Below are 13,264 nucleotides of genomic sequence, written 5' to 3' on the forward strand. Positions count from 1 at the left end.
GAAGCCGCATCTCAATAAAAACTGGCTTATCGAAAAAATACTAAGAGGCAAAAAAGTTTTAAAAACGTTGTGTTTAACTAATGGTACCACAATAATGAATTAATTGGAACGTACAAAAAAGTTTGGGGGGTTTAAGGGAACAAAATCCCCATAAATTGTTTATGGGGTGGACAAATTTCACTATAATTTGGCTTTAAGATGTTCCTGCCATAAGAATGATACATGTCCATTTTCAATAAAAAATCTCTAATAGTTTTCGATATATTGAAAAAAATCAGTTTTCATTTTGTAACTTCAAAGGGCTGTAACTTTTTTTATGCGCACATTTGTACTAAGGTAAGTTAGGTTCAATCGAACTATTTTTGACCCCAAAATGTGTGGTATAATTTATGACCAATCTTTTCGGGACACCCTGTATAGAGTGGACTTTCTAGCTTAGATCCTATCATTCAATTTGAGATACCTTAATATTTGGTGTAAAGTTGGAGTAAATGTAACTTGTTCAAAAACTTACAATTTGTTTATGTTTCTGGACGTTGTGGCTCTCCTGGTTCTGGAGTGGCTCTGCAAGCGATCCTGTAGTTTGATCTCTGGCTCTGTAGTGGCCCTCTGGATCTGTAGGTTGATATCTGGCTTTGTAGTGGCCCTCTGGATCTGTAGGTTGATCTCTGGCTCTGTAGTGGCTTTCTGGATCTGGTTTCTGGTTCTGTAGGTTGATCTCTGGCTCTGTAGTGGCCTTCTGGATCTGTAGGTAGATCTCTGGCTCTGTAGTGGCCTTCTGGATCTGTAGGTTGATCTCTGGCTCTGTGTGGCTTTCTGGATCTGGTTTCTGGTTCTCCCGGGAGTAGTGTCGTCTATGTACCGATGGTGTTGTTAGCTGTGGACTAGTTGTAGGTCGATCTGTGTTTTTCGTGTCTTGTTAAAGATGTTAACACCTCGATGTTCTCTTTTGCTCGACAAGGAGCATGTCTAATCCACTACCACACTCTAACCCCGGAGCCCTTAATTGACTCGAATGAGTGAAGTTAAAGGCAGATCTGGCCTGGTTCAGTTGACTCTAATGAATGATTCTAAATGTATGTTCTCTCTTGTTGGCAACATGAATTGGGTCATAGCCCACACGACCAAAAGAACAAAGGTTTTTATTTAGTCAGCTAAATTAATGTCCATTGCCAAAATATTGTTTATGAATTGCAACAATTAAACAAATGAAATAGCCCGCACATGGTTAAATATAATAACAAATTGGTTCATGTGATATACGGGGTGATAAAAATATACTGTTTAATATCGGATATGAATTATGAATATTTGATATTGAACAATACTTTTATTACAAACATTCTGATAGCAAATTTGCCCGTTTGCCAACGAGTTATAGGTCATGGTTATCTTTTTGGGGGTTTGCCGCTCGCCTAGTCATAAAAATCAAAAGAACAATAATTCAATAATCAATAATAAATATCATCTTTATCATCGGCATAATATAGTGAGATGACATTTATAACATTAAACTTTTTAAAGGATTCGAAGGTTGCCATGATAAAAATTTTAAACCTCCAGACTGCTACTCGAAGCGTAATTTTTATCTGTACCTCAGATGAAACAGGAACAAAATGACAGCTGCTGATTGAGTACTATAAATAGTACTTAATCAGCGGCTGTCATTATAGTATGATACATATTACAACGGGACATCACCCGCATTACCATAGTTTACCGGACATCATAGACAAACCTGGCTAATTTGAACTTCCCCGTAAGATTTGGGCGGCCCTTAATCGAATCACAACAAAGTGTGGAAGATGTGCCGACTCTCTCTCTACATATGGAGTAAACTTCCCTCGCCTTCTTGTGACTGCGGCGCTGTAAGACAGACGGTCAGACACATAACACAGGACTGTCCACAATACACAGGCGACCCTGCAGACTTTGTAATGACAACCGAAGGGTAAATAGAATTTATAAACAAACCTGGACATCTGTTTGTGATTATATTAATGCATAAATCTAAATTTAATTTAATTATCTACTCTGTGATGTAAGCCATACGCTAAATAAAATAAAAATTATAACGGAAGTGTATTTTTACTAATAAATATGATAAATAACTACTTAAATTTAAATAATATACGAAAAGTCAAACAATAGGGCTTTTCATCGACTGTCATTTGTTTCGAGCTTGTGTCATGTGTCATATAATATTAATATATCTACGCCATACGTCTTTGGTTTGTATCATTGGTATATATCAATAACGTATGATGTAGATATATTAATATTATGTGACATATGACAGAAGCTTGAAACAAATGACTGTGAATGAAAAGCCCTATAAGGAATGCTCGTAATTTTCCCCTTGTTGCCATATTCTAAATTTGAAAAAATATATAGGGAATAATCAATTTTTTTTGACATGCCGTTTCTATTACAGCGAGCATCTCATTGGCTAGAATTAGTGACGTGTTTATATGACGTCATTACATTTGGTGAGATTTTAAATGGTAACTGACGTCTGTCATAATATTGGAGGTAAAATATAATGTCAAATGATTGTTTTCAAATTATATTTTATTTATTTAGTTTATATTTTTTAACCACAGTTTATTTTTCAACCAACTTCCTTCCCTATCCATGATTGGTCAATTCGTAATAGTTTTGTTTTATGGTAGGTTTAGTTAGGCGTTAATTTTAAGAAATGTTGGTGGCTACATAGGCACAGCTCCCAAAGGCCATAAAAGAAGAAGATAAAAAAATAAACAAACAAAAATCATACATAACCTTCTATACGACAACATGACTTTGGCACTTATATTACAGATAGTTATCTTTGTTTCACAACTTCAAGACAAAGAGAAACAGTGTAGCCGGTAGTTGCTGTAAGGTTTGTTCCAACACAACGAAAACCGTTATGAAACGATCACGAAACTGCGCGCTGTGAGCAAAATAATACGTTCCATGGGTTATTTTGTTTACTGCTCAGTGATCGTTTCATGACGGTTTTTCGTTGTGTTGGAACAAACCTGTAGTAAATGTAATTTGTTTTTTATTTGGCAACAGCGCTATCCCGCCAAATTTGACGGTAGCGAAAAAACTAATATAAGGAAAAATTTGTTGAATTTGTTTGCCGTCAAGTTTGTACCGGTAGGTTATGATATCATTAAATCTATGGGCATTCCTAATTGTTTCGACTTTTCGTTTACCTGTAGGTTAAATTATATTTCTTCATAATATAGGCTATAACAACTGAGGCACTTCTGGATACACCCATTTGACAGTGCACAAGTACGGCTCCTTTGGCAACACCCTCTCTAATAAATTCATAGGTTTCGTCGAAATAAGACAATAAGTCTGAAGAGCTTAAGTCTGGAAGCCTAATGTACTTTATTTGAAGATATCCTAGGGCACTTTTTACAGTACCAGTTAAAGGGAAATCATTGATAGTGAGTATGTGAGTAATTTTGTATTTTTTAAGAGTTTCAACATTTCTGGCTTCTGCCTCACCACTGAGGTAGAGATTAGTTTCTATCATATCCAATTCATCTGGATACTGCCTTGAACCAGACTTGGAATAAATATTGCTAAAAGATAAAATTGTTTTAGTTAACAGTAACTTTATGATTATGATAATATATAAGTATTCTTTGAAAACCTCAAAATGTCTTTAAACTTAAAATATTGTTATTGATGACACCTGCAACTTAGGAATCACAAGAAAAATCCAGGTCCGAATTAACAAGAAATATAAAGTAATTGTGCCCTTGAAACAACGCCCTATATATTGACATTTTCAAAATCCGTTTGCATATTTTAAAAGGACGCAAAAAACTAAGTTAAATGATTCGCTTCAATAGGGAACTTGCACATTTTTCTATTACGTAGGTAATAATGTTCAGATTTGTTTAAAAATGAGATTTCCAAAATTTCACGCTTCAAAATCTCATATTCACTTAGAAGTGCAAATTTAAAATTTTCTGTGATTTAAAATAGTTCAAACGACCCGTGACGTCACATAGTTCTACTATATGGTTATGTTTATGGTTATATTTAGGTATATTCGTCTTCTTTAATTTATTGGCCTCCACCTACTTAGGTATTTGGCCAGCTCATCGTCGCGGAATAAGGTAAAAACATTTAATTCGAATGACATGTATCGTATGTCATTGTAATAATATATACCAGTGTGTTGAGATTGGAGTTTGATAGAGTTTTTGAAGGAAAGGAAAGAAGGTTTACTATGGAAAATAAAAGAAAACACTATAAGTGTTGTTTAGTGCCATTTTGTAAAAGTGCAAGTTTTCTATGTATTTAAAATAGTTCAAACGATCAAAAACACTTGTGACGTCACATAACTGTTTTTCTACTGACGTTTATAATGTCTAATTTAAAAGTATATACAATTTTGTTTACTTTATTGGTGCAGAATGTAAACACACAATCATAAATATGACGTCACGACGTGTTTTGGGCTAGCTGCAATAATTTGAATTTAAAATCGTCTTTAGAGGCCAAACGGAACACAAAAACAACTTTTTTATCTTTGATACATGTTTTAAATTATGTTCTGTTGCGATTTATGACATTTTTTTCGAATTTAAAATTTTATGCAAGTTCCCTATTTTTTGCGCAGACAATTTAATGACCTTAATTTTGAAATTATGTTAAAATTTTGAACAGCTAAGAGATTAAAAAGCAAGTATTATTAACTCTTAATAATAAATTAACTATTTTGATTGGGAATAATAAATTATTAAATAATAAATTATTAAAGTCAATAAATACTTACTTTGTGTATATTTTTAATATGTTGTACCTTTGAGGAAACAGTGATACAAGTGCAAATTTTCCACAAATTGAATTATCAACAACGATATTAAAAATACTCGTCTTTGTCTGGGGACCCAAAAGTTGGTATTGCAACTCTTCCTTTTAGTCGAAGCAATAAAGCACTAAAATCGGCCTTACCTCTGAAAAAAAAAAGGAAAAGACGTATCTTAATAATTCTTTTTGCATTCGATTCGTGAATGCGTTAGGAAACTTTGTGAACCGGAGCCATTATATAAAATTGAAAAACTACATACAAAAAATGCATTCTTAAAGTGCATCTCAAAAAGACAATAAAAAATATTCAGACCTCGTCAATTTATCGGCGGAAATGAGTCCAATTTTGTTACTCGGAGGTTTTTGGGGTCGCTGAAAACGAATATAACGTCAAAAGTGATCTCCGGAGTACCTGGTGCCCAGGGTACCTACTGTTTACCTCGTCTTGTGAAGTTTTCGGCAAATTCATTAAAAATTAGTCAAAAATCATTACTCGGGGGTTTTTTGGGGCCGCTAACGACGAGTATGACATCGGAAGTGATTTTTGGGAGTTCCTGGTGCCCAGGGTACCTACTGTTTACCTCTCTTAGGGAGTTTTCGGCAAAACATTTATTAAAAAATTAGTCAAAAATACCTACTTGGGGGGTTTTTAGGGTCGCTAACGACGAATATGACATCGGAAGCCATCTCCGGAATACCTGGTGCCCAGAGTACCCACTTCTTCTGGAGTTTTCGGCAAATTAATTAAAAAATTAGTCAAAAATCATTACTCGGGGGGTTTTGGGTCGCTGACCACGAATATGACATCGGAAGTGATCTACGGATTACCTGGTACCCAGGGTACCTACTGTTTACCTCGTTTTCTGGAGTTTTCGGCAAATTCATTAAAAAATTAGTCAAAAATCATTAGTCACGAGATAAACAGTAGGTACCCTGGGCACCAGGTACAACGGAGATCACTTCCGATGTCATATTCGTCGTCAAAGACCCCAATAACCCCTGAGTAATGAATTTTGACTAATTTTTTAATGAATTTGCCAAAAACTCCAGAAATCGAGGTAAACAGTATGTACTCTGGGTACCAAGTACTCCGTAGAGCACTTCAGATGTCATATTCGTCGTCAGCGACCCAAAAACCCCCGAGTAATTGTTTTTGGCTATTTTTTAATGAATTTACCGAAAACTCCATGAGAAGTAGGTACCCTGGGCACCAGGTATTCCGGAGATCGCTTCCGATGTCATATTCGTCGTTAGCGACCCCAAAAACCCGCAAGTAATTATTTTTGACTAAATTTTTAATAAATTTTTTGCCGAAAACTCCACATGACGAGGTAAACAGTAGATACCCTGGGCACCAAGTACTCCGGAAATTACTTCCGATGTCATATTCGTCGTTAGCGGCCCAAAAAACCCCCCGAGTAATGATTTTTGACTAATTTTTAATGAATTGCCGAAAACTCCACAAGACGAGGTACACAGTAGGTACCCTCGGCACCAGGTACTCCGGAGATCACTTTTGGCGTTATATTCGTTTTCAGCGACCCCAAAAACCCCCGAGTAACAAAATTGAACTCATTTCCGCCGATAAATTGATGAGTTCTGAATATTTTTTATTGTCTGTTTGAGATGCACTTTAAGAATGCATTTTTTGTATTAAATTTTTCAATTTTATATAATGGCTCCGGTTCACAAAGTTTCCTGGCGCATTCACGAATCGAATGCAAAAAGAATTATTAAGATCCGTCTTGTCCTTTTTTTTTTGAAGGTTCAGTGCTTTATTGCTTCGACTATTTATTTAACTGAAATATCATATTTATTTCTTATAAATATATAAAAACAATAAACTTTATTGATTTATACAACCAAATAAACAATAAATGCAAATAAACCAATAAACTGTCACTATCAATGAAAATTATAAACTTCAAGATTCATAAGCTATCACCGTACATACCGTATTGTTTATCCTTGTTTAACTTATTGTGATTTCTATGGAAAAGCGGCTTAATTTTGCGATACTAGTTTCTGTGAGTTAAAAAGAGACCTAGTATAAAAAGTAATTCGTGAATAGCTTCATGCATGGGAAAAGCTGGCGTGGAAGAACTTTAATGTTATTTTTAAACGCTTTTATTTAGTTCAATAGTTTGCGTCAAATCTTTAGACGTTAATTTGACTGCCTTTTCTTCAATGCGAATTAATGAAAATTTGCAGACATATGCATTCGCGGGAACAATACACGAATAGTCAATAAAAAAAATGTTTTCATGTTTATTAATTCTTTAAATAAAAAAAAAACGATTTTAATGGAAAACGCTTAAATTCTCTTGTTTTTTACAATGTAAAAACTTAAATCTTTTACGGATTGTATAGCTAATGATGTATAGCTATAATGAAAAAAAATTTTAAGAAATGCTTTTCTTTAGTTACGAGTGACTAAAATTAAAAATATAAAAAAAATCAACTAAAAAGCAAAAAAAATGAAAAAATCTAACAAATTCGTTAAAGAAAAGCGTAAACCGTTTATTTGATGAACACGCGCCACGCTTTTCTTTGACGGATGTGTTAGATTTTTTCGTTTTTTTTTTGCTTTTTAATTGATTTTTTTTATATATTTAATTTTAGTAACTCGTAACTAAAGAAAAGCGTTTCTTAAAATTTTTTTTCATATTTTTTTAAATATTTTAGTAAAGAATCAGCTCGTTTCCATTCTAATTAATTTTTTGTTGATTATGCAACAAATGTATAGACCAAAATGTTCTCCATTTTGGTCGTTTTCCAAACATACATTTACATTACATTTCCTTGGCTGTTTTAAGATATTTCTAACCAATTCCGAATTACGTTTGGGTGGTTCTTTATTTCCCTGACAGCTTGTATTGTTCTAGTATTTATTTATTTATTTAAAGAGGTCACGAGTATTTATTTCAAAAGAATACACTTGTGATTTTAAATGATTTTAGATATAATAATCTACTGGATTAAAATCAGAGTATCTTGAAGGCCAGTTATACAGGCCAATCATGAAGTTACTACTGTACATATATTACTAAAATTATCATTTAGACAGTCTCTAAGAATACCAGGAAATTGTCTTGCATACTCTCTTCTTCCAGCTAGCCTATTTCCATGAGAAAATCCATAAATAAAGATAATATCTGCATATTCTTGGTTAGAAAATTTATGAGGTAAGTATTTTTATAACTCAATACTAACAACAACAATAAGAAAATTTAAGTTATCTAATCTAAACAATGAGCTATCAAAGGCATAGGTGTCTAGATGGAAGCTTGTGATATGAATGTTGTAGTATATAGATTCTTACAATAACTATACCAGCTTGAGCTGATTAATCACGAGGAGCATGCGGGAATTGCATAGAAATGATCCAAATTAATGTAAATAAAGTTTCAATGAGTCAACATCAGCGCGCGGAAAACGCATTCCCAGATTGCAGCTTTAATTTTGAATATTTTGTCATACAGTCCGTACAATACCGTTGCACGTCATTATCTATGTCAGAGATCTAAGTTGACATTGTTGCCCAATTACAAAAAATTCTTGAATTCATTTTTTTAAATCAAATATATCACATACTTATTGCGAAGTGGATTATACAACAAAATATATGTAAATAAATAAAAACAGAAATAGAAAACAAGAATTAAGTTATAATCTTACGTTAAAATAAATAATAAAAACAATAAATATAATAAAACAAATGCTTATAGTAAAGACTAAAAACAAATCTGAAGTGTCAATACCGCAACTATCAAATAAATGTTATCAATTTATGCCAAGATGTCACCTTTGTTCGATCGCAGTTAGAGTATAATCCGAACAAGTATGCTTTATAAAAACGCTTTATATTCCACTTACACAAATTAAACGAAACAAGTTAGGGTATGTTTCTTTAAATTTACACTGAATAGAAATCTTCCAATATTATTTCTACGCGTATATAATAAAATATGACTAGTGGCTGTAATTCCAGTGTACTCGGCTAAACGATTCTAAAAAGAAACAGACCTACCACTTAAATATTTCGTGTTGGTATCATGTGACGACACGTGCTATGACGCGGATGACGTGCAACGGTATCTATATTGTACACGATTGTACGGGGTGTAGTAAAGAATGGCGGTACAGAGCCCAATTTGATAAATATGTTAGTATGTAGAAATTACTCTATAATTAAATAAAATCTTGCAAAAAAGAGCCTGTACCACAATTAAGAACAAAAAATACACTTTCTTCAAATAAACTTTTTTATCCCATGCCTTGATTTTGTGCCACATTGGAACTACTAAAAATCGATTATCTATAACAAGAAATTGAACTTGGCTGACTTGGCAACATTTAGTACTATAACAACATATAGTGACTATGAGTATAGTAATTATTGTTTTTGTTAGCATAGTGTCACTGTCACTGTCGTACTTTTTTATTCTGTGAATTTGATGGCCTTAGCGGAGCCAATTAGCCAGACATTTTGTTATTTTAAAAACAAACAAATTTGTTTTTTCAATCAGAGGAATTTTTTCTGTATTTCTAACTCTAAATATATAACAAACTAACATATTACAATTATTATCTAAATAATACACTGTTTTGGTTGTAAATATTTTTTTGTAAATTTTTATTTTTTTTGTATTTTTTTATAATTTTTAATTTGTTTTTTTTTAACATTTTTTTTATTATTTTTTTTATTATTATTTTTTGTTAATGGTTTTTTTTTACTACGCTAAGACATAAACCCGATTCAACATCTCGGAGGTTTACATTAACTTTTTTGAATTCGTATTAAGTACTGAAGTATTAGAAGGTATTTTACAACGTAATATAAATTTATGAACCGCAATTAATAAAACACATAAAGCACATTGTATTGGTATATAGTTACAAAACAGAAAACCAAGGTAGTTTACGATTATTTAGTATTTTCAAAATCAGTATTGATTTAATAACTTCAATAATTTACATATTATTAAAAGTGCTGTTTTTTTACTCTAAAAATTTTAAGTAAAAGGTACATTCCATGTCAAATCACCCAGGCAAAAACTTTTGGATGTCTTTTGACATTTCTGCGGGGCGTAAAAATAAGATAATTAATTAAGGTCAAAAAAACTTCTTTTTTTTTTCTCAAAATGTTATTTTATGCAATTTTACAGTGATTTGGTGTTTATTTAAACAAATTTGCATTTTCTATCGTAAAGTATCAACAGAAAAAATAATATTTTAATAGAAACTCATTAGGACTCAAAAATGTCATTATATGGCATTATAACAAGTTATTTTGATTCAAAACAAGTTTTTGATGAAATTTTATAGTATAGAAAACGTTAAAATACCGTTTTTACATTTTCCTCCATTTCCAAAATACATAATAATCGATTTGGCTGAAAATTTGCCTACAGATAGCCAAAATATAGGACTTTAAGTGGTTAGAAGGATTTGGATTATATTACAATACCAAAAAAGTTACATGCAATAATATCAAACTCAAAAGTATATTAGTCCAGTCGGGATAGCATTTGACCTTGCATGCTGAGCTGCCCAAAATTTTATTTTTCTGATCTTTAGGGGGGTCAATAGTAGCCTAAATTTAAAATTGCGAATAAATTCCTCCGTTACATTAGCCGCCATCTGGATTTTAAAGGAGAACCGTTTTTGGTCAATATCTCCGCCATTTTTAACTTTTAGACAAAAATGGTAGGAACTGAAATTGTTCCAAATAAGTCGTATTTAAAATTATTACAATTTTTTTTAACAATTTTTGTCGTGAGGTCGATATTTTCCGAGTTAATTGTACTTACAGTAGACGCCTATACAGGGTGTCCAGAAACTCTACCGACAAACGAAAACAGGAGATTCCTCAGGTAATTTTAAGACAATTTAACCAAATTCACCTTGTCCGAAATTGCTTCCTAAGGGAGCTAGAGCTGTTTGAAAATGGCGCCTTGTAATTAGTTTTTCTTAAATACCTCCAGAACGCTTCTAGTTAGAAAAACAAAAATTGGTATGCATATTTATCTTCCAGAGATACATCGATTACATCCATTGCGAATTTATAGTACCGATCATAGGCGTCCGTTTTGGGTAGGGTATCGGTTATTTTATCGTATAACTTTTTCGTCTTTAAATTTTAAGCATTCTTCACTTTGGATTATTAAATCGTGGGGTATGCTTGTACTAAAAGGTACTCTTGATTTAAGTCGGTAGGACACACCGTTTTCTAGAAAAATCGATTTGAAAATTTTTCGTCTCTTGAATTTGAAAAAAAAAAAATTGAAAAATGTTTTCAAAAAAACGGTGTATTTTACGAACTTAAACGAAGAGTAACTTTTACTCCTAGAATATCTCATAATTTAATAATCTAGTGTCAAAAATCTTAAAAATTAAAGACAAAAAAGTTATGCGATAAAATAACCGTTGACCTACCCAAAACCGACGCATATGACTGATACTTGAAATTCGCAATTAATGAAATCGATTCATCTCTGGAGTATAATTAAACTTACAAGTTTTCGTTTTTCTAATTATTTTTTTTTTTATTTTTTTTGAAATTTAAGGAACAAAAAATTTTCAAATCAATTTTTCTAGAAAACGGTGTATCCTATAGACTTAAAACAAGAGTACCTTTTAATACAAGAATACCTCACAATTTCATAATCCAGAGTTAAAAATGCTTAAAAGTTAAAGACAAAAAGTTATGCGATAAAGTAACCGTTGCCCTACCCAAAACGGACGCCTATGACCGGTACTAGAAATTTACAATGTATGGAATCGATTTATCTCTAGAAGATAAATATGCACACCAATTTTTGTTTTTCTAAATAGAAGCGTTCCGGAGGTATTTAAGAAAAACTAATTACCAGACGCCATCTTCAAATAGCTCTAGCTCCCTTAGGAAGCGTTTTCGGACGAAGTGAATTGGGTTAAATTGTTTTAAAATTATCTGAGGAATCTCCTGTATTCGTTTGTCGGTAGAGTTTCTGGACACCCTGTATTTTTGACTATCATATTGCATGTAACCTTTTTGGTATTGTAATATAATTCAAATCCTTCTAACTACTTAAAGTCCTATGTTTTGGCTATCTGTGGTCAAATTTTCAGCCAAATCGATTATGATGTATTTTGGTAATGGAGGAAAATGTAAAAACGGTATTGTAACGTATTCTACACCATTAAAATTTGGTCAAAAACTTGTTTTGAATCAAAATAACTTGTTATAATGCCATATATTGACATTTTTGAGTCCCTTCTATTAAAATATTATGTTTTTCATTGATACTTTACGATAGAAAATGCAAATTTGTTTAAATAAATACCCGATCACTGTAAAATCGCTTAAAATAACATTTTAAGAAAAAAAGAAGAAGAAGAAGAAGAAGAAGACAATTCGACCTTAAATGTTTTATTTCTACATCCCGCAGATGCTATATACCAATTTACAGACACATCGGAGATCCAAAAGTTCTTTTGATCCAAAATTGAGTGATTTGAAATGGAATCACCCAAAAATTAAATTGGCTGAGCAAAAATTTAATGGAACCAATAAACTTATTTTGTGCTCTTTTCAAATGTGCAAACGTATTTTGAAAATTTCAATATACAGAGTGTTGTTTGAAGGTCACAATTACTTTATATTTTTTGTTAATCCAGACCTGGATTATTCTTGTGATTTGTAAGTGAGTCGTTCCAATGTATTAGTAAATAAGTATTGATTATTTTTAAAATGAGTCAGGGGCGGCCCGTCGGGAAGGCAAGATAGGCGCCGCCTAACCTCTTCAAATGTACAATAATAAATTATTTATTAATTGAAATTACTTTCAAGATTGCAATTTATAAATGTTGACACAATACCTAAGTATCTAAAATAATAAAGCTACTTTTTAATTTCTCTCCGAAGTTGTTATTATTGTACGCTCCCCATAGTAGTGCTACTCACTTCTATGATGGCACTACCCTATGCGAGTAGTCAGGCACTTTTCAAATACGCCTAAGAACAGAACAGAATCGTATGCGTCTCTCACTCTTTACACTAAGGCCCGGTACTTTATGTCTCGATTAACAGCCCGTTAGTTAACGGAGGTTTAATCGGGACCTCTTTAGGGTCTCTTGCGTTGTAATAAATGCAATTATAATTATTATTATACTTATTTATAATTATAATAATACTTGTAATTTGTAATTGCATTTATTACAACGCAAGAGACCCTAAAGAGGTCCCGATTAAACCTCCGTTAACTAAAGCAAGAAACCCATTATGAACAGCCAGCACGGCACAGCCCGGCACGGCACAGGACAGTCCAAATTCATTCCATGAACATACGCCTGTTTTGGATTACTTCGACAACGAATATTTTACTGTGCAACATAAGAAGTAGGGATGGCGGTTTTTGACAAAACACCGGTTTTCGGTTATACCGGGTTTTTTGCTTAC

The 13,264-nt window shown here is 32.5% G+C and overlaps 1 protein-coding gene across 1 annotated transcript in view; it reads right to left on the minus strand.

Moving 5' to 3' along the window:
• Positions 1-502: 502 nt before the first annotated feature.
• LOC126892136 (protein phosphatase Slingshot homolog 3-like) overlaps positions 503-13,264 on the minus strand; it is a 51,544-nt gene continuing 38,782 nt past the window's right edge. Inside the window, exons 2-3 of the mRNA XM_050661602.1 lie at positions 3,204-3,581; positions 503-854 (exon numbers count right to left, since the gene is read on the minus strand). Of these exons, the coding sequence (XP_050517559.1) occupies positions 503-854; positions 3,204-3,581 (730 nt within the window). The remainder of the gene's footprint in view (positions 855-3,203; positions 3,582-13,264) is intronic.

The sequence above is a fragment of the Diabrotica virgifera genome, chromosome 1 (genome assembly GCF_917563875.1).
Source record: "Diabrotica virgifera virgifera chromosome 1, PGI_DIABVI_V3a".
NCBI classification, from domain to species: domain Eukaryota; kingdom Metazoa; phylum Arthropoda; class Insecta; order Coleoptera; family Chrysomelidae; genus Diabrotica; species Diabrotica virgifera.